The 26,781-nt window shown below is 52.5% G+C and overlaps 2 protein-coding genes across 6 annotated transcripts in view; both read left to right on the top strand.

The window, feature by feature from the left end:
• Window positions 1–19,711, top strand: part of TBC1D10A (TBC1 domain family member 10A) — a 30,770-nt gene extending 11,059 nt beyond the window's left edge. Inside the window, exons 2-9 of the mRNA XM_032883398.1 lie at window positions 8,160–8,259; window positions 12,199–12,306; window positions 16,057–16,163; window positions 16,846–16,960; window positions 17,040–17,105; window positions 17,808–17,997; window positions 18,105–18,259; window positions 18,830–19,711. Coding sequence (XP_032739289.1) covers window positions 8,160–8,259; window positions 12,199–12,306; window positions 16,057–16,163; window positions 16,846–16,960; window positions 17,040–17,105; window positions 17,808–17,997; window positions 18,105–18,259; window positions 18,830–19,336 — 1,348 coding nt within the window. The 3' untranslated portion in view covers window positions 19,337–19,711. The remainder of the gene's footprint in view (window positions 1–8,159; window positions 8,260–12,198; window positions 12,307–16,056; window positions 16,164–16,845; window positions 16,961–17,039; window positions 17,106–17,807; window positions 17,998–18,104; window positions 18,260–18,829) is intronic.
• Window positions 19,712–22,098: 2,387 nt separating this feature from the next.
• CASTOR1 (cytosolic arginine sensor for mTORC1 subunit 1) lies at window positions 22,099–26,569 on the top strand. 5 transcript variants are annotated; one of them, XM_032883391.1, is made up of 9 exons: window positions 22,105–22,274; window positions 22,894–22,964; window positions 24,150–24,337; window positions 24,424–24,556; window positions 24,823–24,949; window positions 25,337–25,450; window positions 25,621–25,703; window positions 25,804–25,898; window positions 26,029–26,569. In XM_032883391.1, the coding sequence occupies exons 1-9, from the start codon at window positions 22,162–22,164 to the stop codon at window positions 26,095–26,097; spliced, it is 993 nt and encodes a 330-aa protein (XP_032739282.1). In that variant the 5' UTR covers window positions 22,105–22,161; the 3' UTR covers window positions 26,098–26,569. The 5 variants fall into 5 exon arrangements, with proteins under 5 accessions (XP_032739285.1, XP_032739284.1, XP_032739282.1 ...); XM_032883392.1 differs by having other exon boundaries at window positions 22,106–22,274; window positions 24,826–24,949; XM_032883395.1 differs by having other exon boundaries at window positions 22,167–22,274; window positions 22,866–22,964.
• Window positions 26,570–26,781: the final 212 nt, after the last annotated feature.

The following is a 26,781-nucleotide window of genomic DNA, read 5'->3' as shown; positions in this document are numbered from 1 at the left end:
TCTCTTTGTAGATTCAGGCCTGGAACACAGGCTCTGGAGAAATGTGTATAGAATATAATGAGGGGCTGATTGTGTTCTGTCCCTGGAGTAGTTAGGAAAGGCTTTGTAGACATGAGAGGGAGTTCTGAATGAGGCCTTGGAAGATGAGTGGGACTGAATTGGAGTGGGGGTAGGGTAGGGGTGATGGAGGGCGGTTTCAGGAGAGGGCCACCTACAAATAGGGATGGGGAAAGAAGAAGGATATTTAGAGAAAGTAGGAGGGCCTGAGAGCCAGAGCCTTAGGTTTCTGTTGGACAAGGAGGGCAGTAGGGAGCCTGGAAGGAATCAGTGAGTCAAACAGTGAGTCAAAAATTAGTTTGTTAAGATGTATCAATAAGATCTAGCAGTTTTGGTAAGGATGGGTGAGGGGGCTGTACATGAGTCAGGATGATCCCTGGGTGCCCACAGTCAGATTGTGATCTGGGGACCTGGTTGCCTGTGGGAAGTTTCAAACACTACTCTGCCTGCTAAGGGTAGGGGTTTGGGGAAGGGAAGTTTTCTACTGAGAATAGTCTCCATAACCTTCTGCAGTCAGTCGTCAGGGAGAGCTGCCCTGGGGGTTTTTGCCGTGGTCTGTGCCTGCCCCTAGCTGGGTGGGGGGGAATGGGGGTTCCTTGCTTTTTGGAGCCAGCAAGGCTGATGCCTAAAGGAACCATTTCTTCCGCTTGACATCAAGAGGGGAGGAGCTGAACAGAGTGGAGAGCTGGGCAGAGGCCCAGGGCACCAAGGCCAGTGAAGGGTGGAAAGAACCTGTTTACCATTGTGTACTCACCCGGGCTGGAAGGAGTAAAGCCAGGGAATTCCTTATGGGGAAGGGAGGCAGGACCAGAACTAGCTTGCACTGGGAATTGGGGAGAATGAAGCAAGCCAGACTCTCACCCAGACAGAGAGCCTAGACATTGCCCTAGCCTTAAGTCAGTGGCTGCCAGGCCGCAGGAGGGAGCGCCAGGCTGCTGCAGACCATCTTCCTTTTCCACACTGACTCACAGCATGGCCTCGGGCAGATCACTTACTCTATGGGCTATAGGCCTCCATGGCTGTCTGGGAGGAGGTAGTCTCACTGGGTGATCTCACAGTCTTCCCAGCCCTGACTGTAAGCCATTTGCACCCCTCCCCCCTCCAACCCACCCTCTCTTGTTTTCCAGTTTCCTATCATCAGTTATTATGGAGCTGGGATAAAAGCTATTTATACTTTCAGTCATTACCACCTCTTAGGTTAATGAACTCCAGAGGTTGTTACCCAGCGTGCAAAGTAGGTCAGCCTTTTGTTTATCCTCACTTTTTCCAGCTCTGGGAGAGGGGAGCTCCCCCACCCTTGTCCCTGGATCTGTCATTGGCTGTGCTCCTTCTGCACGTCCACTTCTCAGTTTTCCACACTTTCTTGTCGCTCATTCCTGCCCTTCTCAACACAGAGGGTAGTGATTCTCTGCTGGGTGCTAAAAAAGAAGAGAATGTGACAGGCACTGAGGCCTTTAGGTTATATTGAGGCCAGGTGGTGAGACACTTTATATTTATTGGATAATTTAGTGCTTAAGTGGCAGCTTCCATTTCCAGGCTGTGTAACCTTGGGCAGATTACTCAACCGTGCTGAGCTTTAGTTTTCTTGTCTATTAAATGGAGATAATAAAAGCTACTTCCTTGGGGAATTGTGTGCATATGTAGTACTTGGCAGAGCTACTTCATGGCCAGTACTGGAAATGTGTCCACTCTTACTGCCTCATGTGATCTTTACTGCTGCCCTCTAAGGAGGTGGCATTGCCCCCATATTACAGATGGGGAACCTTCTCAGAGGGGAGCAGCCTGCCCACTTTCAGACAGCTATAAAATAAGATCTAGAATTGGGATCAGAAGCCAGGAATTACAGTCTCTATGTCATTAAGTAAATTACTTAATCTCTCTGGGCGTCAATTGCTTCATGGGTAAAATGGGCATAATCTTGCCCTGCTGCATGTGTATGTGTCTGTGTGTGTGGACCAGTCAGATGAGAAAAAGGATATGAAAGTACTAGGTAAGCTGCAAATACCAGTCACCTAATAGCTACCATTTGCTGGCTGCTCACCAGGCTGGGCCCTTACATATATTTATTCCTTGTTGCAGTCCTATGAAATCTGAGGTGTGTATTATGGTCTCACTTAAAGATGAGGAATTTGAGACAGGGAACTTGAGTATTCTGCCCAGGGTCTCCCAGGTGGAGGAGCTGGAATGGAAACCTAGGTTGGTTGGCTTCAAGATACCCTCTCTGTTCACTCTCCCCATTCCCCAGCTGACCTCCAGTGGTTGAGGTGAGGAGAATCAAATCCTATAGTCTATGACCTTAGGCTTTCTTTTTGGGCTATGTTTCTCTTCAAATGAAGAGGCTTTCTGTTTGGGTTGGAGAGTGAGGCTTGGAAGAGGAGATTAAACTGGGGGTTCCTTGGGGCCAAGATTTGTCTTCCACCATCGGATGAAGGGGGCATGGGCACCATACCTGGCTGACTGCCGGCCAGAAGGGCTGAGGTATGCTTAGGCAGAAGGCAGACAGCTAGAAGGACCAGTAGGGAGAGAGCCAACAGTCTTTGGTCTTATAGCCTTGGGAACTGGCCTTGTTCCTCTGAGCTCTTGCAAACTTCGGCTTCTCGGTTTGGGTAGAAGGCCAGGAAACTGGGAGCCTACAGACCATGGGGTCAGGAGAGTGTCACTGCTGCTTTGGGCCATGGCCTGGCATAGCACAGCTAAGTCTAGCTCAGCCTGAGAGCTCAACAGAATCTGGGATCAGTCACCCCCTGGCTGCCCACTTTTGTCTGCTCTTTGCCTCTCTCCCTCAGGAGGGAGTGGCCAGCAAACAGCACATTGCCCAGGCTTGCCATTTCCTTACTGAGGTAGTGCTTGGGAGCTGTGCCTATCCAGCATATTGGCCTCACTGAGCATTGCTGGGTATGGGCAGGCTGCTCCCTGGGGCAGTCGGAGCATTGGAGATGGGGATGGACTGTCTCCGGGGACTTGGGCACCAAAGATAGAGCCCCACAGTGGCATCTGGAGAATGGCTGATTTCCTCACAGTCTTCCCAGGGGAGTCCAAAGCAGCATATGAGTCACTGTGGCAGAGGGGAAGCCCTGGTTCTACCACCTAACTTAGTAGCTTTGTGACTTTTCCCAAGTCATATAACCTCTCTGATTGGGTCAAGTTTCTCATGTGCCAAATAGTAATTAATCTATTAATTAGCGAGGGATCCGCCTCACTGAGCTATTAGTGGCACAGATAAAATTGGTGTAGGCTGAAATGGCTTATAGTCCTCAATGCAATTCATATGAAAGTGATGATATCATGAAGAAAAGCAAGCAGGCACCTGTTGAATACCTATGAGATGCTTGGTGGGAGTTACAGAAGTTCAAGACCAGTCCAGTTAGGGAGGAACAGTGCTAAGCAATATGAGCAAGTTGTAATGAAGTGCTCATTTCATCTCTTGATTCATTAATGAATTACTGCTGAAATCAGTTTTAGGGGATTGGGACCAGCATTAAAAAAAGACAAAAGAAATAGACTAGAATAATATAAAATTAAAATGAAAATTTCAGAGTGCATATAAGAGTAAATTATTTAATAAAATGTATTTCAGTTATACGTGTGTGTATGTGTGTGTGTAAAATCTCAGTATAAAATGTATTTCTTATTGTGGATCTCAGTTTTAAAACTTTGAGAAATGGTATTCTAAGTCAAGATAGAGGTCTTCAGGTTGGAGGACAGTTAATGAAATCGGGGCAGGTGTGGAGGCTATGTGGAGGCTGAGGGCTTACCCTGTAGGAACAGAGGAGTATAGTTTAAGGGTCAAGAGCGTGGGCTGTGGAGTCAGGCAGGCCTGGGTTTGACTCCCAGCTCTGTCACTTCCAAGCTATATGGCCTTGAGTGAGCACTTAGCTTTACTAAGTCTTGGATTCTACTTCTGGAAAATAGAGATAATGGCATGGTAGGGTTATTATGAAATAGGAATAGGAAGAAATTCCTAAGTAGTAAGTGCTGTATAAATGGTAACTGTTATTGCTGCTGGTATTTGAAGTTGTGTTTTTTTATTGTTATATTGGGGCTCTGAAAGGGTTGCTGTGACTTGGAGAGGGGAGAAGAAGGGCCTTCCAGGTAAAGATGGGTGGTTGAAAAGGGATAAGCACATGTGTGCCTGGTATGAGACTGGTCTGACTGAGATTTGTGCCACCTTAAAAGAGGGTATTGAGATTATAGATAGATGTTACCAGGAAAATTTTGGCATTGCACGGGGAAGAAAGTTTTAAGAGTAAAAGTTTCAACAATAGGGTGGCTTCACCTGGTGATAATAAGGCCCCATCCCTAGTGGAATCCTAATGCAGGTTGGGCCACTAGAGACTGTTCTTATTGGGCTCTTTTGATTGCAAAGACTCCCTCAGGCCACCTTAAAGAAAGAGGGGTTTTCTGAAGGGTAAGTGAAGCCCTTGAACTGAAGCTCCCTTGATGTGCCATTTGGTACTTTAAACTGGCCATATGGGGCGCCTGGGTGGCTCAGTGGTTAAAGCCTCTGCCTTCTGCTCAGGTCGTGATCTCAGGGTCCTGGGATCGAGTCCTGCGTCGGGCTCTCTGCTCGGCGGGGAGCCTGCCTCCTCCTCCTGTCTCTCTCTGCCTGCCTCTCTGCCTACTTGTGATCTGTCAAATAAATTTTTAAAAATCTTAAAAAAAAAAACAACTGGCCGTTTGGTCAGCTTCCCTGTCACTAGAAGCTGGCTCATGCTCTTCCTCTGCTGTCAGGAGGAAATTGCCTCAGTTAGCATTTACCCCATCATGCTATTTGCAGGGATACCCCTGACTCCATCTTCACCTCATCGCTCCTTTCTGGGCATCCTTTGAGGATCAGTTCACAATTAAGGTCATTCCAATCATCTAGGCAAATTGAGGTCCAGAGAGGGCACAGGGCTTACCTATTGTGGAAGGGATTCCTATACCAGACAACAGTCTGATCAGATGCCTTTTGAGATCCTGACTGACTAGACTGAAGGATATGTGAACCTTCTGGTTTAAAAAAAAAAAAAAAAGGATAGATAGCCTGCAACTTTTCAGGGGCACATCCTGTGCATAAAGAGAAATCTACCTGCAGTTAGAGAGCATGTGATGTGCTGAGTGGTGGGTACAGCCAGATCTCTAGTGTCTTCCTTGTCACCATCTCCAAGTGGCTTAAACTCCTCTGCTATTGGAGGAGAAGCCCCTCAAATGACCATATTTCCTCAAAATTTTCTCAATTTAAGGTTTTATTTTTTATTTTTTTTTTTAAAAGATTTTATTTATTTATTTGACAGACAGAGATCACAAGTAGGCAGAGAGACAGACAGAGAGAGAGGAAGAAGCAGGCTCCTGCTGAGCAGAGAGCCCGACTCGGGGCTCGATCCTAAGACCCTAGGATCACGACCTGAGCCGAAGGCAGAGACTTTAACCCACTGAGCCACCCAGGTGCCCCTTAATTTAAGGTTTTAAAAGTCAAACGGATCTTTTAGTTTATGTGTACATTTGAAGTAGTGATGGTTTGTTTTTTTTTTTCAGTTGTTTCTGAGAAGATCTTGCCAATTTAGTGTTATAGGTTAAAATCAGTAGTGTCTTAGAATCCAGGAAATATGGTCGTTTGTTTTGTAACCAATTGAAATTCCGGTCTGAGGTTTGATGTTGGGGCTTTGAAACTGCCAAAGCCGTTATCTGACATCATTTAAAGGAACACTGAACTTGAAGGTGTTCCCCTATGTATCTGCAGTTGAGAGAATGGGTGTTTCTGAGGCCCTGTAGTCAGATCTTATCAACAAAGACAGATCTAGAGGGTTGAAGTATCATATGGGCATGTATTTCATCACATGGGAATTCACTGGAAGCTGGAACTCTCAGGCAAAAAAGCCTTGCCCTCTCTGAGCCTCCGTCTTCTCATCTGCTCAGTGGGAGGATTGGATCAAATATTAGACACATTCACAACTGCCAAAACTTCCTGTTAACATAGTGAGGCCATCCCGTTTCATTTAGTTAACTAGAATGCTCATCTGACTTGTATAAGCTAGTGGTTTGTAGGCGGGAGTGGGGAGGCAGCATGTCCTGTGATGTCTGGGCCTTTGGTTTCCGTTCCCCGCGTGTGTAGGGGTTGCCTAGAGACATACATCTGTCAGTTTGTAAATGCCTTGATATAAAGGTGTGGTCTCTGGTTTTCTTCTACGGGGAAGGAAAGGAAAGGAGTGTCCTCCTACCCTGATTGTGCCTCTAGGTAGTGAGAGGGTCAGCAGTTTAAGAAGACGAGGACTTGTATCAGTGTATTGGGGGGGTTCAGGTTTGCCCCAGGCTGTCGTTACTCCTCAGCTATTCAGCTCCAAGGTTGCTCTCAGGCCTGTGCAGTTCCCCAGATAAAGCGTACTAAAGAAGACCTGCCCGTTTGTGTTTTGGAGGCCTCTGCTCTGCCAAGGCCCCTCCCTCTGCTCTTCCAACCAGTAGAAGTCATAGCAGCGCATTTCCTTCCGTCAAGAGAGAGAATTAGAGAATCAAGGCCTGGGCCAAGCCCTAGCCCTATCATGTCCTGTTCCTAAGGACCTCCTCCCAGCTGCCTGAGTGCTTCTGACCCTGCACTCCTTTCTGGGAGGTCAGGCAGGACTGAGTATGGGCTCTTGGCTAGGATCTGACTTGGGTCTGAGTCCGGATTTTTCCACTGATTTGCTCTCTTTGACTCTGAGCAAGATACCCTCCTAGGGCATCTTACCTCTCAATGTCCAATACTTTTATTAATTGGAAAAAAAGTAAAAGGTTAAAAAAAAGAAAGCCAAAAGATCCATAATCCACAACTTTATTTATTTATATTTTTTAAAGATTTTATTTGACAGACAGAGACCACAAGTAGGCAGAGAGGCAGAGAGAGAGGGGGAAGCAGGCTCTCCGCCGAGCAGAGAGCCCGATGCGGGGCTCGATCCCAGGACCCCGAGACCATGACCCAAGCCGAAGGCAGAGGCCCAAACCACTGAGCCACCCAGGCGCCCCAATAATCCACAACTTTAAAAGTGATTTAAGAAGAGGGCATGTATATGTGGTACAGAAGTATACACATTCATTTTTTTTCTTACCAATATTGCTCTGTAGACTGAATAAGAAAGTATCTTTAGAATACCCAGTCTACAAATGCTAGTCTCCTGCTCTTTGCCCCTCAGAGTTATGTGAATTCAGGAATTCCTAGGAACACGCTCCTTGGAGGAGGCCCACTCACTTGAAGCACACTCTGGCTAAGCCAGGGATTCTGCCCTAGCCTGCCTCAGCTGCTCCAGTGCCTGCCTGCCTGCCTGGGGAGGGCCTCCATGCTCCAGTGTTCTCCCCTGTGGCTCTAATGGGCATTCAGAGCCCAGCAGAATGTCAGCACCATGAGGGCCCAGACTTTGTTCTAGTCAAAGGGACGTTTCCCCACAGCCTGCCCAGAAGCCCTGGCCCTAGAACAATGCCAGCACAGCTGTGATAGCTGCTCAGTTAGTAGATGTACAAATACAAGTGATATTTGGTGAGGTTTTGAAGCATGTGTAGGATTTTGATAGGTAGAGACAACTTGGAGTCCATTCCAGCAAAGGGACTGGCATGAGCAAGGTTGAGAAGTGGGAGAGGGCCAGGGTATAACTAGGGAAACTATGAATAACTAGTTTTGCTGGAGTTCGAAGAAGTAAGCATGTTATTTCTGTACTTGTTTGACCTTTTTTTTTTTTTTTTTTTTTTTTCAAATCTAGCTCTACACCTTGCGTGTAGGCCCTCTGAAGAGGCATATTTATCTAGATGGATCCAGGACAGGAATGCTTTGCTTTGGTGCACAGTTGCAGGCACTCAGACCTCTACCCCCAGAACTGCCAGTCTGTCCTTTAGGCAAGATGTGGGAAAGTTGGCACACGCAGCTGTATGGAGAGCACAGGCACTTAACCATGTCTCTTTGGCTTATGCCTTCTAGGGAGGGGGCAGCATTCCCTTTCATCTTTGTTAGGATCTTCACGGGTTAGTAGCCCAAGGGGAACACAGGGTTGGAAGACAGAGGCAGGAATGAAGGCCTTAACAAGGCTGGTGGCTGGGGCCTAAGCCAGGGCCTTTGGTTCTTTTGGCACTTCTGACAGGCCCTGCCCTTTGCTCCACAGGCTAGAGGAAGTCCCCCTGGAGGTGCTGAGGCAGAGGGAGTCCAAGTGGCTGGACATGCTCAACAACTGGGACAAATGGATGGCCAAGAAGCACAAAAAGGTGAGGGGCCTGGCCTTGGACCTTGGGCTGGGAGTTGGCAGCCTGGGGAAGAAAAGGAAGTGGGAGGAACTGTATCAGCTTAAAGGAGCAGGAGCTTCTCCAACTGCCAGTAGCCTTGAGTGTCCCCATCTGCCAGCTCTGAAGAGGAAACAGAAGCTGGCTGTAGGGCAGAGACTAGTCTTTACTTGGTCCTCCAAGATGACTTCAGAATCACACAGAACTTTGTCCTGGAGTCAAACTTCAAAATCACTTATAGCCAAAAGCCCTTATTAGCAGCATTCCTCCAACCCTCTTGGGAGAAGTTCTTGCTGCTACTTACTGCCCACCTATCAGGGAGGACTTTATAATACTAATAATAGCTAACATGTTGAACATTTGCAGTGCTGGATACTTGACTTGAGTGATCCTTACAACTCTCCAATGAGGTTGGTAGCAGTAGAATCCCTATTTTATGGGTGACCACATATCAAGGTTTGAACCCAGGCAGTCTAATTTAGTGCCTGCATACTTCATTACCACCCTCTAGATTAATGTGATGAGTTCCCTCTTACTTACTGGCCAAAGGAAAAAGAATAAAAAGTAACCTCACAGGGGCACCTGGGTGGCTCAGTGGGTTAAGCCTCTGCCTTCGGCTCAGGTCATGGTCTCAGGGTCCTGGGATCTAGCCCCGAATTGGGCTTTCTGCTCAGCGGGGAGCCTGCTTCCCTCTCTCTGTCTACCTCTCTGCCTGCTTGTGATCTCTGTGTCAAATAAATAAATAAAATCTTTTAAAAAAGTAACCTCACAGTTGAATGGTCTTATAAAAATGAAAATACCCAGTGGTCCTCTCCTAGTTGGTCTTTCTTTAGACACTAGCTCTATTGCTCTGTAGGAACTCCTTGCCCACCACAGTGTTGATGCCCTTGGCCACCTGGGCAGGATCCAGTTACTCCCCAGCCTATTGGAGGCCTGTCCAGAAGCTCATAGCCAGGGTCTCTCTGCCCAAGTTCCCAGGGCAGAGAGTGAACCTGCTGTCCCACTATCGTCACCTGACATGCTGGTCTGGTCCAGGCTGGCACAGCTGGCTGCAGGGCCTAGCAGAAAACTTGGGACTGAAGGTCAAATGTGGGCTTTGGCCCAGCCCCACTACCTTCCCCTCTTCATGTCTGTGACTAGCTGTGTAACTTTGTGTGTCACTTCACCCTCTGAGCCTCAGGTTACCTGGTTGAGTGATAATGACAGTCATGTTGGGAGGCTCTCATTAGCTGATGACTTTAAGGTCCTATGTCTGTGGAGGGGAAGCACACCTAGGCCTCAGCTCTTTCTTGCTATTCTGTATAGGCTTTGTAGCATTCATTTTGTGCTTATTAAACATTTCTCCTAAGAAAAATTTTTTAAAGATAATTGTTCTCATCTGCTTCCTGCATGACTCTGGGGTCTATTTTCCTGCCTCCTTACCCCTCAGGCCCTCACCTTGAGCTTCAGCTCCCTCTCCACTATCTGTTGTGACTAGTGGCTGGCAGGGACAGTGGATCCTTCATGCCCCAGCCTCCCTTGCAAATGGGGATTCCAGAGGGAAGCCTTGGGGATCTCCTTTCAGCAGAGCAGGCAGCACTACTTCCTCTTTCCTTTTGCTTCCCTGGAACTGTGGTTAGAGGCCAAGTGCTCCCCCTGCCCAGTAGGGGCCACCACAGGAGGCTGTACCCTATCCTACCGAGAGGCCCTAGCCCTCTGCTCTCCATTCTTGCTACCTCAGCTATGGTCACCCTGGCCCTAGGAGCTCTTCCTGCCTGCCTGCACAGGCTTGGGCTCTCCCTGTGGTCAGGAAGTCATGGCACAGGAGGGACAAATCCTGCTTCAGGAAGTGGGTCCAGACCCAACACTTCTAGATTTATCCTGAGTCCCCAGGAGGGAACTTTATGGAGGAAAGGTTCTGGCTGGAATGCTGTCTTTGAAGCCCTGTAGAGCTCTGCTTAAACAGTGGCCAAGGCCTCCCAGAGTTCAGCAGGCAGGGTGTGGCCTCACTCAGCTGTCAATCAGAGAATAATAATCCTTTGTGCTTTCTGTTTGCTGAAAACTTTCTCTGGCTTTATCTTTTCTGATCCCCACCATTGCCTCCTCTCTAAGGCAGGCAGGTGGCGCTTGCCATTCCTGTACTAAGGAGGATTCCAGAGGCCAGAGTGGGAAAAGCTGACTGTACTGCTGGTTCTTCATCCCTGCCTCCCCGGCCCGGCCTGAGTGAGGGCAGGGCCTATTTGAGAATCTTAAAGGACTGAAGGTATTCCTGGGCTCCCCTGGGACAGGCCAACTATGACAGGGGACTGTGATGATGTGGGGGTCTGGCTCAGGTCAGGCTAAACTTAGCCCTGAAGAGAGCTTAAAGGGCCTATGGCTCTAGGCCATACTATATCCCTTTACCAGAGTCTTCTCAGACCAAGTGGCCTCCTTAAGGAAATCCTTATTCCACAGCAGCAGGAAACTATTCCCAGAGTCTGGGGCAGTTCTCTTCCACTCCCTTTCTCGCCCCCTCCTCGTCCCACCTCCTCACCGCCTTTGCAGGCAGTCCAGAAGCTTGAGCTTAGCTCCTATGACCAGCCACTCTGCTCTTCCCCCACTCCCTCCAGACTGTCTGCCTGTCTCCTTCCTGGTTCTTGACACTCTCTGACCCTTGGGAAGTTTTCTCTTGTTTGTGCTGGTCATCAGGAAGGCTAGGCCTTCTGTGCTCCTCTGAGAGATTCCAATGGGACTGTTTGAGGGGGTTTCCAGGTGAGGGGAAGTTAGGTGTGAGCCTGAGCCCCTGGGGCTTCTGTGTCAGGCATTTTCCTGGGATGGAGGGGTGGAGAGGAAGGCGTTTATTGAACACAGACTGTGTGTCAGGCTCCCTGCTACGCATTTTCCCACCTTTCTAATAGGATCCTAGGTATTGCCATTCTGTTCTTAACTATTTATGCAAATTGATTGGCTCAAGGTCAGCACTGGAGTCAAACTCACATGCATTTGCTCTTCCCACTGCCCTTAGGAGGTAGCGGGTTCCTGACGGTGTGATCTAACATTTTTCCACTCTATGTTTCAGTTTTCCCATATGTAAAAGACATGATGATTTTTCAAACTGGATTTTGATGGTAGAAGCCTTTTTTTGATAAAGACAGCAAGGATAAGAATTGAGCCCTAGCTCTAGGTCATGAGCTACCTCAAACACTTTCTCCCTCTCCTCTCCCAGTCTGTGAGTGGTAGGAAAGACCTGTGCCATTGTAGCAAGAGTTGGAATCAGGACTCACAGCCAGTCCAGCACAGTCCCTGTGCTGGTGACTGTGGGAGCTCAGGATCAAGGAGAGCAGAAGAGAGGATTCATGACCAAAACAAAGAGGGAGCCATTCTGATCAGCTCCCATCTTCCTTCTGAGTTCTGCTGAGTTCTCTCCCCTCTAGGTGGGCTGTGTCCTGCCACATGGCTACTTAAACAAGCACCCCCATAGAAGTGCCTAGGCCATGTCTCTGGGTCAGGGTCATCTCAAAAGCTACCCGCCCTGCAGCTACAGCTGTGCCCCACACCATGCAGATCCCTCCCTAGTGATGTCCCATGGGGCTTCTTCAGCTTGGAGGAGCATTTTATTTCATTTCCATTTTGATTCAGAAAATGGTCTTAGGGATTCAGAATTATGTAGTAGACCTCAAGAATATCTGTTTCATCAGTGGGCCAGGGGACAGGGAGACTGACATCACCTGGTAACAGCATATCTAATTATAGTCATTATTCCCCTTGCCCCCTGGTATCCTAGGCTCTGCATTGTAGCAATAGTAGCAAAAGGAGGGAAGTCCTTTTTTCTCCCCCCTTTGCTTTTCCCGGTGTGCTAATTGAAGGCCCACCAAACACCAAGAGAAGAGTGGGGCTGGCACACAGCCTCTGGAGGTGTTGCCTTAGTGGATGTATGAGCATAGTCTTTTTTTTTTTTACTTTCAGATCCGTCTGCGGTGCCAGAAGGGCATCCCACCTTCTCTGCGGGGCCGTGCTTGGCAGTACCTGTCAGGAGGCAAGGTGAAGCTACAGCAGAACCCTGGAAAGTTTGATGTGAGTAGCCCTTCTTTCATCTTACCCTCCCTCCCGCATCTCTTGAAGTCCTTCACATGGCAGCAATCCTCCAGGTGCTTACTTGGACCTCAGCAGTATGAGCCGATTAGTGAGACCACCCGTCAAATACTCCACTGACCAGGCCTGTCCAACCTGTAACTCCTAGGGGCTCTGCCCATCTGAAACTCTGGCGCTGAACAGGCTTCAGTGGGTTGGACCGATTTTCCATCCTCCATTCCATCTCTTTCTCTTGCCAACCACCCAGTTTTGTTTTCCTGGGCTCAGTAGACTACCTCCAAGCTCTTGGTCGTCAGGAGGGGACCCTCAGACCACTCTCCTGACTGCCTTGGGCTCTGTGCTCTGAGCCTTTGAAGGACTGCCCTCAGGGTCACAGAACCCTCCGTAACTCTTGGCCTCCCATCCTTGACTCTTTTCTCCTGCCTCATCCAAGCTTGCCAGACATAGTTCACCATGCTGTTAGTGAGGTTGTCAGGCTTAGGGGTGGCTGAGCCAAACCAGTATCCTTTGGGATTAGAAAGCAATCAGTGACCAGAGAGGATATCCTCTGCAGGCATGCCTTCCTCTCTCTGCCCATTGCCCCTTGCCCCATGGCTGCCGGAGTAAGCATACCCCTCCATTCATGGGACTTCTTAGGGCCTACCTGGGCTGGGCAGCAGTTCCAGCACGTTCCCCTGTGAGAGGCACTTGGCTCCCTTGGGGTTGCCCCTGCTTACCCACCAGACCTGGCCCCAGGCATCAAGGTTTCTCCCAAGCTCTTAGGACTGATGAGTGGCAGTGAGACAGAGCTGCCAGCTACCAGCTCTCTGTTGACATAGTTCATGCTTTGGCAAACACTCCTGTTTTGCCAAACCTGTTCCCTGAGAAGAGTGGGCAGGGCAGGGAAGCCCGAGTTTCTGCTGTTGACCTGAAGAGTGTGAGAGTCATTTGCTAGCAGCATTTGGCCGTGGGGCTGCAGGGTTTGGTGGAGTGTGGTTGGAAGCAGCTCTGGGAATCAGGGTGATTGGACTGTCCCACAGAGCAGCAATACCAGGCCTCTTGACTCCAGTCTCCTCTTCCGTCCCTTTCATTCCAGGAGGCTGCATCCTGGGTAGAGGGAGAGGTTCAGTTGGGAACCTCTCCCCAAATCTGTGGTTTACCTCTGGCTGCTAGAGCACAGGCATGGGATCCAAGAGCTTCGTCAGCCTGGCCAGACTCCTGGTTCCATAGTTAGCAAATGTGAGCACATCCCATAGTAGCAGAGCACAGAGCTGTGTGTGCATTTTGTGTGTGGGGAGTAATGTATCTGCAGAGAAATCAGCCACCTTTGTGAAATCATGAGGGTTGCTTGTGGGAGAGGGTAGATTTGCCAAGAAAGGGCTTCTGGATCCTCTGAAGCCAAGTGGTGGGTCCCCAAGGCAGTCCTGGGGTCTGGAGCAGTGGTTTTCGAGCACACCTAGAAGGACTTTGCCTGTGGATGACATGGAGGAAGTGAGCAAGGATGAGAAGCTCCCTCTGGCTGCTGTGGACATGACAGTGTCCCCACACCCACAGTGTGGGGACAGTAACAGGCTGTTGGCAGCAGCACCTATTCCTGTATTCCCCGGAAGTCCCCCAGTCTCGGCTGTCAAGGAAGGTTCTGCAGCTTCTCATGGCTCATGGCTCTGTCTTCTCCCATCCTTGCTACTTCTTCCTCCCTCACTGGGCAGGGCAAGACCTCTGTCCTTTTCTTACCTGGTTTTCTTCTTGGCTTCACCTCATGATGGAGTGAGTGCCTTCAGGCTCTCTTGGAGGCTTCAGTATCTGCATCAGCTGCCAGCGGCCCATACCTGCTTTTGATTCCCAGAGCCCTTACTTGCCACAGGCCCTTCACTCTACCTCTTCCTTTCTCAGCCACCCATGTATCATTAAGTGCCTTGGGCTGCTGAGGTACCAGGTGAGCACATCCTAGGAACTGACTTCTTGGGTGCTGAGGTCCCTACTTTACCAGAGCCTTCTGGAGAATTTGTGGGGTCTTCCTCCCCTTTCTGACAAAAACAATCCTGCATTGTACTCAGTATCCATCCCTTGGTTTGACTTGGGAGATTCATAGGCTATACACAAGCCCCATTTTGAGAATATGTGGGGCTCTAGAGGTTGTACACCCACTTCTTCAGCTGTGTGCCTGATCAAAAGCCCTCTAAAGGCACCTGGTCCTTTTCTCCAACCTCCAGCCTGAATAGTCTATCAGTTTTTTAGTCCAATACTTACTCTCTTGTGTCAAGTTACCTGACATCCTAGAGGCTTTAGTTGAACGTTGGGACACACCTACTGAGGGGACACAAGATGGAAAGGGGCTTTTATGAAGACACCTGCCAGTCAAGGCCAGGGCCTGGGTCTGTACCCATGGGTGTATTTGCTGAGAATCTGGCCGTCATCCCAGGGGCCTTCCCTAATACTGCATGAGCCCTGCAGGCAATGTGTACATGGTCTGCTTCCCTGCTCAGCCCTCTGGGTTTCCTTTTTATTGATTTTTTTCTTTCTATTTTTATGATTTTTTAAAAAGATTTATTTGTTGATTTTAGAGAGAGAGTGAGAGAGACCGCAAGTGTGTATGAGTGGAGGGAGAGGCAGAGGAGAGGGAGACAAGCAGACTCCCCGCTGAGCAGGGAAACTGATGTGGGGCTTGATCCCAGGACCCTGAGATCATGACCTGAGCCAAAATCAAGAGTCAGACTCTTAACCAACTGAGCCACCCAAGCACCCCAATTTTTCCTTTCTATTTTTAAGTTGGGGTATTTACAGAGAGTGAAATACATAGACCTTAAGTGTGCAGTTCAGTGAATTCTGGCAAATAATACATATCCACATAACAACAAGCAAATCATGATAAAGAACATTTCAAAAGATGGGGAAATGATTTTTCTTTGTGTAATGCTTTGTTTTTAAGTGGTATTCGTGTTAAAATGTTCACAGAAGTTTGAAGAAGAGAGAGAAGAGAGTAAAACTTTGTCAAAACCCCAGTACCCAGAGATGGCTCTGAGTTTAATGTTTGACAAATGTCACATCCTTCCAGATAGCACTCTGTGCAGATCCCTCTCCTTCTCTCTCTTTCATACACACACACACATGCACGCACACTCCTTCCTGAATAGGTGATATCACTTGCACAGGGAGACAGAAAGCAGAGGAAGTGGGATCAATGGCTCTGAGTCAGCCTGGCTTCCAGCTGACTTCCAGCACCACCATTTTTCTAATCATGAGGACTTGGATAAGTGACTTTTCTTTAATCCTCAGTTTCCTCATCTGTGAACAGTGTAATGATAGGGCTTTTCTTTGAGGTTGAGAAGAGTCAGTGAGGCCTGTGGGTGGCTCAGAGCAGTGCTAACAGTGGTAGCTATTGCTTTGATAGTAGCCTTCCAGCTTAAGGACCTGAAATGTTTGAGTGAGTCCTGAATAAATTGCCTGGAAATTATTTCCAGCTACAGCTATGACAGACATTCTTGACTACATGGGTCTTCCTAGAGTCAGGATCACTCCTCACCCCTTAGGGTTCCTAGGGCCCTTTCCTCCTTGCCTCTTTGCCCCTTCTCTCTCATTCTTCTCAGGCTTCCTTACCTGAGCTTCCTGACTTGTCTTCAGGAAGGCCTAGTTCATGATGGGATTGGATGGGCATTGCCCCTGGCAGAGGGTTCCTCCAATACCTGGGACAGTTGTATCTTCCCAGCAGCCATCACTAACTCCTCTAATACATGCTCTTGATCTTGCTTCTAGGAGCTGGACATGTCCCCTGGGGACCCCAAGTGGCTGGACGTGATTGAACGTGATCTGCACCGACAGTTCCCTTTCCATGAGATGTTTGTGTCCCGGGGAGGCCATGGGTAAGCAGACTGGATCTTATGGGCTGGAGGTGGTTCTGGGCCCTGTTCCTCAGGGCACAGAGGAAGTAAAATGAGTTTGGGTGTATCTCAGGGGCCCAGAAGCTGGGAGCCCCAGACTCCACTGTTAGAGTTTCCCTTTGGTTTGAATTGATCTCTCCTTAGCTCCTTCTCTTACCTTTAGGGCAACTTTCATTTATGCCCAAAGTGCTAGAGCTTGCCTGGTCTTCTTCTGGAAACAGGTTTTGGTGAGGAGAAAGAGTGTTAGAGATAACTGGGTAGGCAGAGGGTCTGTAGAAGGGGAAGGATAGGCAGCCAGAGGACGAAGACAGATACCCGGGACAAAGCTATCTGGCTAAGGAGACATAGCTGCTGAATGAGAGGCCCACACTTCCAGACCTGACACACCCTTACCTTGTATCTGGCATCCTGCCTGGCTCTGCCTCCGCTTTCTCTGCTGCTCTGCCTCTGCTCTCACCTGTCATATGGGGCGGGGCAGGGCCGGGGAGGTGCCCTTCCTGCCTCCTCCTCTGGTCCTGTGAGAGTCTGTGTGCTATAGTGGGAGAGCGACCCCTTGCTGACCACAGTCAGGTTCCCAGGGAGGTGCAAGTTCTGAAACAAGTCTGGTCTGGTAGGGGCGGCACAGTCTTACCTATCTTCCCTGCCCCACTTGGCCCTTCTACAGCCAGCAGGACCTTTTCCGTGTGCTGAAGGCCTATACCCTTTATCGACCCGAGGAGGGCTACTGCCAGGCCCAGGCGCCCATTGCCGCTGTTCTACTCATGCACATGCCTGCTGAGGTACCACCAGATCCTGGACGGGTGAGTGGGTGGGCAGGGAGTACCCAGCAGCAAGGCCTCATGCCTCTCTTGCCCACAGCAAGCCTTCTGGTGCCTGGTGCAGATCTGTGAGAAGTACCTGCCTGGCTACTACAGTGAGAAACTGGTAAGTGCTTCCTAGGTCCAGACCAGGCCTGGAACCTGATCTTTGTGGCCTCTCCAGACCTTTCTCTCCACAGCCACTGTTGCCCTAGCTTAAAAATCTTCCCAGACTTCTGTTGCTTTCAAGGCTGAAGACCCAAGGCCTTCCAAGGTCAGGTCTTCTAGGCTCCAGAGTTACCGGTTCCACCCTGGCCTCTATCTCTGCTTCTAGCTGTCTGGCTGCTTTTCAGGGTCTCAGTTCCTCCAGAGCACCAAGTTCCTCCCTGCCTCAGCCTTGGCATAGGTTTAAACCTCTACTCCCTTCATTCCTGTAATAACCCCTCCTTTCCTTCAGCTTTAAGCCCTCAGGGAGCTTTTTGTGACCCTGTAGGTGGGACCTCTGGCATATGCTAATCCAGCATTCCTGGTTCTGCCATACTCTGGGCACTTAGCCACCTCCCCCACCAGCGCCTGTCCTGCCCCCAGTCTCTTTGCTCCTGTGATTCATCTGTCTGCCCCTTTCCACTACATGCTCCGTGAGGTGGACCAGCTAGGTCTGTTTTGCTCTTCAGTGTATCCCAGCCCCCAACACAAGGTTGGCTCCCGGCAGGCAGTAGCTGCCTGAGGGATGAATGAATGCCTGCCTGGTACTGGGAACCAGAGCGTAGTCTGGCCTGCCTGCTTCGAGCCTACAGTCCTGGCCCCATAGCTTCACTGTGTCCCCCAGGAGGCGATCCAACTGGATGGGGAGATCCTCTTCTCACTGCTGCAGAAGGTGTCACCTGTGGCCCACAAACACCTCAGCCGGCAGAAGATCGACCCGCTGCTATACATGACAGAGTGGTTCATGTGTGCCTTTGCCCGCACCCTGCCCTGGAGCTCTGTGCTGCGCGTCTGGGATATGTTCTTCTGTGAAGGTACTGGGCTGGCCTTGTGGGGGACATCCCTGCCTCTAACCCAGCCCACAGGGAGCCTCTGTTTTCAGAGAAATTCCTTACAGGCCCTTTTACCACCCCCCATGCAGGAGTCAAGATCATCTTCCGGGTGGGGCTGGTGCTGCTGAAACATGCGTTGGGCTCCCCAGAAAAGCTCAAAGCCTGTCAGGGCCAGTATGAGACTATCGAGCAACTGCGGAGCCTCAGCCCCAAGATCATGCAGGAGGCCTTCCTGGTCCAGGAGGTGCGGCCCACACCCTCCCATCACCCCTGGGTGGGAGTGGGAGATGTGGGGGCCCTTTAGAAGCAGCCTGGTAACTTTGGCCGAAGGTGGGTTATTGGTGCCAGGCCTGGTGCTCAGCAGCTCAGGATGGTGTGGGTAGACCTTCTCCTCCTGTCTTAGTGAGAAGACAGGGGCACACGGAGGCCTAGGTTTGCAGGGCCTTCCCTGTTCTGAACCACTTGGGAATTAGAGGAGCTGTGATTCATTACCCTCTCTTCTTCCCTGGTACCACATCCATGGCCTTGGGTTTATTTTCCCTTTTTTCTTTCTTTTGTGGATTTTTGTCTCAGGGGCTGTACTTAGGTGACACATATTTAGGCAAGTAGACTCGAGTTGTGAGCAGCTTTCTCCTCGAGGCAGTGGGTCTCAAGTGCCTGAACTTGTGATCGTCACAGGGACCAGACCCCCATTATTCCTAGGGTCAGCCTTTAGTGACCAGGGCTGGGGGATGGTGAGGGAGAACAGGGCCAATTTGGAAGGTAGAGGGGAAGTTTCTTCCTGCTACCCATCTTACTGTCACTATCCACACAGGTGGTAGAGTTGCCGGTGACAGAGCGCCAGATTGAGCGTGAACACCTCATTCAGCTGCGGCGCTGGCAGGAGACCCGGGGTGAGCTGCAGTGCTGCTCCCCACCCAGGCTGCATGGTGCCAAGGCCATCATGGAGGCGGAGCCAGGCCCCCGGCCCATGCTGCAACCTTCACCATCTATCCGCCTTCCCCCAGATGCTCCCCTCCCTGGTTCCAAAGGCAAGCCCAAGCCACCCAAACAGATCCAGAAGGAGAAGGAGCAGTGGAAGCAGGCAAAGGCAAGTGGGCAGCTGGATAAGCCCCCAACCGCAAGTCAAGCCAAGGTGGCAGCCGCTGCGGGAGATGCGTGTCCCCCACAGAATGTGCTCCTGAAGGATCCAGCCCACCTGGACCCAGCCCCACAGGACTCAGCTCCCCAGGATTCAGCCTGCCACCATTCCCAGGATTCAGTCCACCACCACTCCCAGGAGAGCCTGACATCCCAGGAGAGTGAGGACACCTACTTGTAACCCTGGCAGCTCAGGCCTATGGGGAAGGGTCTCCACACACCTACACAGCTCACAGACTGACATTCAAGGGCCTGCCCATGCTCTGAGGGCCCAGCTGCCTGGCCCCTGGGCGGCAGAGAGTCTGGCTGGCCCAGCACAGATTCTGCCTGAGCCTTTTTATTTATTTTCTCCAGAGTGGAGCTTGGGCCAGCCCAGCTCAGGCAGGCAGAAGTGGGGGCCAATGGGCGGGGCCTCACTCAGCCTCCTCCTCCTGGGGGGATGCTTCCCAGGGCTAGGGTGCTGTTGTGAGGAGAGAGGGTGGGGTAGAGGGTGGGGTGCTCTTTGTGTAAAATAGAAACATGATTTTGTACAGAAATAAACAAGCTTGTGTAGAGAGTTGGTGTGTGTGGCTAGGGACTGGGAAGGGGAGCCACCCCTGGTGGTCAGTGTCTCTTCTTTCTACCCTACAGAGCCCCCCATCCTGGCCCCCAGCCCAGCACAAGAGCCTCTCACAGAAGTACCTTTGTCATAGGCCAGTCTTTGTTCCTGGCCCACACTTTCCCTCACCCCATCCCCTCTGCCCCATGTCCACCAGTCTGCCATGGAGGAGGGTCACCAGAGCTAGAGCCCAGTGCTGGAGCAGAGCAGGACCTGCTTCCCAGGCCTTGACACCTACCCTTCTCTGAGGGGGAGGGGCTCTTTAAGGAGGTCTTTCCAGGGGCTTCCTCCATCAAGGCCCCTTGCCTGGATGCCACTTCAAACCCCAGTGAGGTTCTGAGTGTTTATTTTGGGTTGAGTGCTGGCACCAGGGGTCAGGGACCATGAATGAATGCCCTTACATGCCTAGTCTAAGCCTCATTTAGACACACAGGGATGAGGGAAGAAGTTTGGGTCTTTGATAGAAGGCTGCCTGCTGTTTCCTGAACACTTAGCATGTGCCACGTTGGGCTGGTATGTCACTAGCCGATCAGGTAGGCTCTATTGTCTCCATTTTACAGATGAGGAAGCAGGAGCTGAGTGGGAAAGATGAAGCTGGTCGATTTGCACCTAAAACCCCTCAGCTACCTCTCCTGACCAGGGTTCCTAGTGACCTGGCAATGCCACTGAGGGCCCAGGCAGGCGCTACGGTCACAACCTGATGACTGGTGAGGGTGAGGACAGGGTGTCCCTGGGAAAGCCCCCCCCCCTTCTGCTGAGGAAGCAGCTTTTCCAGTCAAACAATAGCAGCTGTTCCTGGCAGGCTACCAAGCTGGGCTGGGCCATGGTGGGAGGGGGTGGGAGAGGGAGGAGAAGAGCCTCCTTGGGAGTTTTCAGGCATCACAAGGCCTGGGCCTGGAACGTCTTGTCCTGATATAGCTGGGGATACTGAGGCATAGGGAGGTCAAGGGTCATATGAGCCTATCAGGGCAGCTACCCATTTCCTGCCTCCCACCCCTCACCCCTATGGTTTCCCACCTTTCTGTACCTGCCCTGAGAGGCTTTAGGACAGTCCCCTCCCCCCAGCTCTCCAGGGTCTCGGCCAGGATATGGCAGCCGTAGTGTTCCAGGGATCCCTTGAGCCAGAGAGTCAGGGGCTGGAGGGTGCTGCCCAGCTTCCATCCACCTACAGTAGAGGTTCTTGAGCAAGAGGCTTGTGTAGGCCTGTTGGGTCCCAAGTCAGGCCGGAGGCCGGCTTTAACCTGTTTGGTTCAAAGCCTCAGATCTGAAGCCTGAGGATGCTCAAGCCAAAGTCCCCGCAGAGCATGCTGTGTCTGTTCTGCTACAGGGCCAGCCTAAGTGTGTTGATACCTGCTTAGCCTTGGAGTCTTAAATGTGAGGCAGCCAGAGCAGAACCCAAGTCTAATGTTGAAATGACCCCAAGTTAGTCTAATAAGCCTCAGATCTGGGGCATCTGCCAGTGCTGGGGGCCTCCATAGGCATGAAGCAAGTTTACATGTGCTGGGGCCAACTGGGTTCTGCTAATGGCTGCAGGCTTTGGGAGGCCTCAGGAGGGCTCAAATCTCACGTTTGAGATCTGAGTACCCAGTGAGCCCCAGATACATGGGCCTGTCCCCTGAAGTTTGGTCCTTTGGGCATCCCCGGCCCAAGCACTTAGTCTTGAAGGGTCTCAAGCCATAAGCCTGGCCACCTTCATCCCCTACGTAGCCCACAGTATGTTACTCAAATATAAGTGTTTGGGGTACTCCCTAGCTCTATGATCCTTTTGAGTACTCGCCTTCTTCCTCCATAAGGGGAAGGAGGGAGAAAGGACACTTTGTGGGGAGAGAATCAGTCACCAGGGCTGCACAGCTTATCCCTATCCCTCCATACTCCAGAGTTTTCTGGGCAGCACTCTGGACCCAACTGAACCCCGGTTCGTCTCGCGGCCCTTCGGAACTTCAAGGATATCAATCACAAGACTGAAGGACAGAAACCATTCCCCATCTCCTTCCTGTTTCCGACCCCAGCGAGGAAGGCGACCTACGGAAAACGCAGAGCCCCCGAGAAGGGGCGCGGCATGGGCGGGGCATAGAGGATTCAAGCTGGGTGGGATCAGCCTGTGATCCCCGAAGCTATCCTAAAGGGGCGGAGTCATCAGAGGCGGGGCTCAGCGGGCTGGAACCTAAGGGATGAGGCTCTGGCCCTAAGAAGGAGGCGTGGCCACTCTGGATAGGCCGCCCGCCCCTCAGGGCGTGGCTGTCAGGAAACTGGACTCGGCGTGGGGCTGGGAGGATCCGCCGCGTAGCTGGCGGCAAGGACGCGGCCGCGCGGCGGCTCCTTTAAGCCTCCGGCACCGCCCCTGCCGCCCCGCCCCCGGCGGCGGCCTGGGTCTGGTTGGCGGCGGGGTCAGGTCCGCGCGGACCGTGATGGAGCTGCACATCCTGGAGCACCGGGTGCGGGTGCTGAGCCTCGCCCGCCCAGGTCTCTGGCTCTACACCCACCCGCTCATCAAGCTACTCTTCCTGCCCCGCCGCAGCCGGTGCGCGCCCGGGTTCGGGGGCACAGGTGGGGGTGGGCTCCGCTGTTGATCCGGGACGAGTTCGGGAGATTAACATCGCCGCAGAGCGAGCGGGAGCGGGCGGGGAGGGCGCTTCTCCTTCCTACCCTCCTCCCGCCGCCATCCGGCTTGGGCCTACCCTCCCTGGGACCGCCGCGCCTATCCGGCGCCGTGAGGCCCCCTCCCAGGGCCAGTTAAGGCGCAAACAACCTGGGGTGAGCAATGCTTAACTCCAAGTGGTGTCAAATGGGGGCAGTTCCTTCCTGGCGACTTCGGGGAGCTTCTTACAGATGCCTCCCATCGGGTCAGAGGGGCTGGTCTAGGGGCCCCAAAGTCCGACACCCCCAGAGCTGTAGTCGCGGGTGAGCCTCTCCTCCTTCCCGGAATGGCGGGTTGGGAGCTTCTACAGAGGTCCGGAGACGAAAAACAGTGATTTTCGTGATTCCGGTGATAAGGCCCACACCCACTGGCGCGGGAGAGAAAATTGAGGCTTGAGGGGGCAGGGAGGGGCTCAGCAGGGTCTTTCTGGGCGAACTGGAGCGAGATCCTGCCTGCCCCCTCCGCCCAACCCTGGCTGAAGATGCCCCCCACCCTCATCCAGGTGCAAGTTCTTCAGCCTGACGGAGACCCCCGAGGATTACACGCTCATGGTGGACGAGGAGGGCTTCAAAGGTGGGGGCAGGGCTGGGGAAGGATGTGCTCCCCTCTTTGTGGGATTCTCACTAGATCCTGAGATCCAAAGTCACAAGAGCTGGGGCTTTGAAGGCAGATGGGTCTGGGTTCGAATTCGACTACTACCACTCACTGGCTGTGTGCCTTTGAGCAAGTCACTTCCTCTCTCTGAGCTGTTTGTTTCCTCTTACGTAAAATGGCATAGTTATGGTTCTGATCTAATAGGGTCCCATGAGAACTTTTTAGACAGGGCTGTGAAGGGCACTTAGCAGCCTCAGGCCAGTAGCTGGGCCTCAGTTACAGTTCAGAGCAAAAATCAGGGGTTCCTGTGCCAGTTATATCCCCCTGGCCATTATTTTTCCCTGGACTTCTCTCTCTGGTGCGGATCACCCCCTCCCTGGCTGGTCTGGGAACTCCAGGAGTCGGAGGGTTGGGAAAGGAAAGCAGGAGCGGGCAGCCAGCCCACCTCAGGGTCCTGGGGAGCCTCCTGGCTGCACTTGGGAGATTAGCAGCCACCCGGGCTCTGGCTCCTGCTCTGGACTGGACGCCAGCCTGATTCCTCCCTGGTTTCTGAAGCTGACATCTGGCTCCTACTCCTGCCAGCCTGACCCCTCCTCACGGGCCTGCAGCATCAGGCCACGAAATTGAGGTTTGGCCCATCCTCCACTGCAGCCCTTCAGGCCTTAGTTTCCCGGTTTGTACTGCTGGAAAGTCTGGGTCTGCGGAGGGAGAAGGGCATCCCTCAGCTAACCTGATTTGCTTGCGCCCCCTGGTGGTTCCACGTGATATAAAGCCTTAACCCACAGACGGCTGTCATGAGATATAAACTCTCATCCCATTTTACAGATGAGGAAACTGAGATTCTGAAAAGTTAAATCATTTACCGCAGGTCAACAGCAAGTAAATGGTGACGCTGGGATTTGAACCCAGGTCTGTCTGAATTTGGAGCTCCAGTCTTAACTGGGAAGTTTCCATCCCTAGCAGGCCAGCACTTGAAGCACTTTGCAGTCCTTGCACACATGCAGTTCTCCGGAGCAGAACTTGGGAGAGGGAGACAGCCCCCGTCTCCAGACCTGCCCTTACCTTGGTAGAACCCCACCGTCCCCTTACCCCCACCACAGACAGGGAAACAGGGGCAGGGCCCGCCCCGTAGGCTCTGACATGGTGTGTGCTTCCTGCTCACAGAGCTTCCCCCATCTGAGTTCCTTCAAGTGGCTGAGGCCACATGGCTGGTGCTGAACGTGTCATCCCGCAGCGGTGCGGCAGTGCAGGCTGCTGGGGTCACCAAAATCGCCCGCTCAGTCATTGCGCCATTGGCGGAGCACCATGTGTCTGTGCTGATGCTGTCCACTTACCAGACGGACTTTATCCTGGTGAGTTTTCGGCAGGCTCCAGGGCAGGGCAGGGTGGGCCTGGGGGCCTGGGCACTAACATGATACCTCGTCCCCTTGTGGTCCAGGTTCGGGAGCAGGACCTGTCCGTGGTGATCCACACGCTATCCCAGGAGTTTGACATTTACCGAGAAGTGGGCGGGGAGCCTGTACCTGTTGCCAGGGATGATTCCAGCAATGGCTTTCCCCGTTCTCAGCATGGTGAGGCTTCCCTCTGACACCCAGACCTAGGGAGGGCCTCCTCTTCCCACTGGGCCCCTTCCCTTGTGAGGGTTGGTCTGTAGGCATGGGGATACCGGCTGACACCGGCTGCCTCCCAAGATAGGGAGATGTGGTGGAAAGAGCACGAGTGGAAAAAGTTCCCCTAGAGCATGATCCTACACCCCTCCCAGGCCCCTCCCTATCTGGCCACCAGGCGGCGCCCCAGCCCACAGTCGCCCTGACAGCCGCTGCCTGGTCCCTCCTAGCAGGGCCCAGCCCCACGGTGCATCCCATCCAGAGCCCACAGAACCGCTTCTGTGTCCTCACCCTGGACCCTGAGACCCTGCCAGCCATCGCAACAACACTCATCGATGTCCTCTTCTACTCATACAGGTGTGCCTTGTTTGCACCTCATGTCTTTGTCCTCACACTGTTGTTCCCTGTGCTGTGTCCCACCATTCTGCCGCTCTGTGCCCTGTTCTGTGTCTTGGGTTCCTGGCAGCCTGGGGTAACCACGTACCCCTGACTGATGTTCAGGATAGATCCCAATGCCCCAGGTGCAGCCCTTTCCTGTAGTGTGAACTGAGACAACCCTGAGTCAGGCCATCCCAGGGGGTCCAGTGTCTTTGGACAAGGTGAGATTCATCGTCCTCTCCCGCCTCCCACCCCCATCAGGAGACCAGGTCCCTCAGACAGGGGAGGAAAGTGGCCCAGGGAGTGGGAGGACATGCAGTGGGCTGAGTGCCCTGAAGAGCCCTTGAGCCTCCTGTCCTTTTCCAGTGCCCCCAAGGAGGCAGCCTCTGGCGGTACTGAACCCAGCTCCATTACATTCTTTGCCTTCTCCCTCATTGAGGGCTACATCTCCATCGTTATGGACGCTGAGACTCAGAAAAAGTATGTGACCCCTAGGCCCTGGGGACCAGAGATCCCAAGCCCAGCACTAGGGAGGGGGGAGGTGGAGCATCAGACTCTGAGGTCACCAGGTCGCCCTGCTTCCAGGGGCTCACATTGGGGCAGGGAGGGGATGGGTGGGTGCCCTGCCCACTACCCACCTGCCTCTCCAGGTTCCCCAGTGACCTCCTGCTGACCAGCTCCTCAGGAGAGCTGTGGAGGATGGTACGCATCGGTGGACAGCCTCTGGGCTTTGGTGAGGGCTGCTTCTTTCATGTTGGGGACTTGGAGAGGACCTGGGAGGGGTGGCCAGGATGATCCACATGGACTCCCCCAATCCCCCCAATAACCCTCAGATGAGTGTGGGATCGTGGCCCAGATCGCAGGCCCCCTGGCTGCGGCCGACATCTCTGCCTACTACATCAGCACCTTCAACTTTGACCATGCCCTGGTGAGCGCCATGGGTTGGGCTCCTGGAAGGACACTGAGGCCAGGGAGGGTGGGGAGGGTGCAGGATGTAGTCCGTCTAGGCCAGGAGGTCAGCGTGGCCCTGACCCCTCCCTCTGCCCACCTGCCCACAGGTGCCTGAGGACGGCATTGGCAGTGTCATTGAAGTCCTCCAGCGACGGCAGGACGGCCAGGGCTCCTGAGGCCACCTCGCTCTCCCTTCGCCCCAGTCTTCCAGAGACTTCTCTAAGCTATTTCCTCAAGCTCTGGGATGAGCCCTCCCCACTGCCCCGATTCCTGCCGGGCACCCCTCCTTCTGCTCTCTGTGTATAAGCTGCGTGCAGGCACTGGCTCTCACGTGGACACGCGTGTCTGCCCACGCAAGGGAACACGGTGCTCTGGGCTTCCTCCGGGAACCCCTCACCCCATCACTCCCTGCCCGGCCTCAGCGTTTGCACATTCCCTGCCTGAGGTCCGAGCCATCGCCCCCACCCTCAGTGCCCCAGGCCAGCTGCTCCCTGGATAGGGCCCTGATTTCCGTTCTGCCTCTGGCTGGGTTGCCTTCCCTGGCCAGGTGATTCTGACAGTGCCTGCCCCTCTGGGGGCCTCCGAGAAAAGTATTTTTACATCTCTCTCCCTTTTTTATTGACTTAATAAAGGCCTTAGAGTAATGAAGGGTTGGGCTGTGGCCAGTGGGTGTTGTCTGAGTTTGGACATGGCTGCTCTGTTCCTCCTCCCAGCCCCTCTGCCGGAAGTCCTGCTCTGTTCCCTACGTTGCCGGCTCCGGCTGGGCTCACCTGACTCAGTTCTCACCTCTGAGAGAAATTGAACCTTTGAGAAGAGAAGTGACTTAGCCAAGGTCACCTGATTCCCATCCATGGCTACCT

The sequence above is a fragment of the Lontra canadensis genome, unplaced genomic scaffold, assembly GCF_010015895.1.
Source record: "Lontra canadensis isolate GAN:19392208 unplaced genomic scaffold, GSC_riverotter_1.0 scaffold87, whole genome shotgun sequence".
Classification (NCBI taxonomy): Eukaryota; Metazoa; Chordata; class Mammalia; order Carnivora; family Mustelidae; genus Lontra; species Lontra canadensis.
Note: the sequence above shows the minus strand (reverse complement) of the source record. Positions and strands in the feature narration are given on the sequence as shown.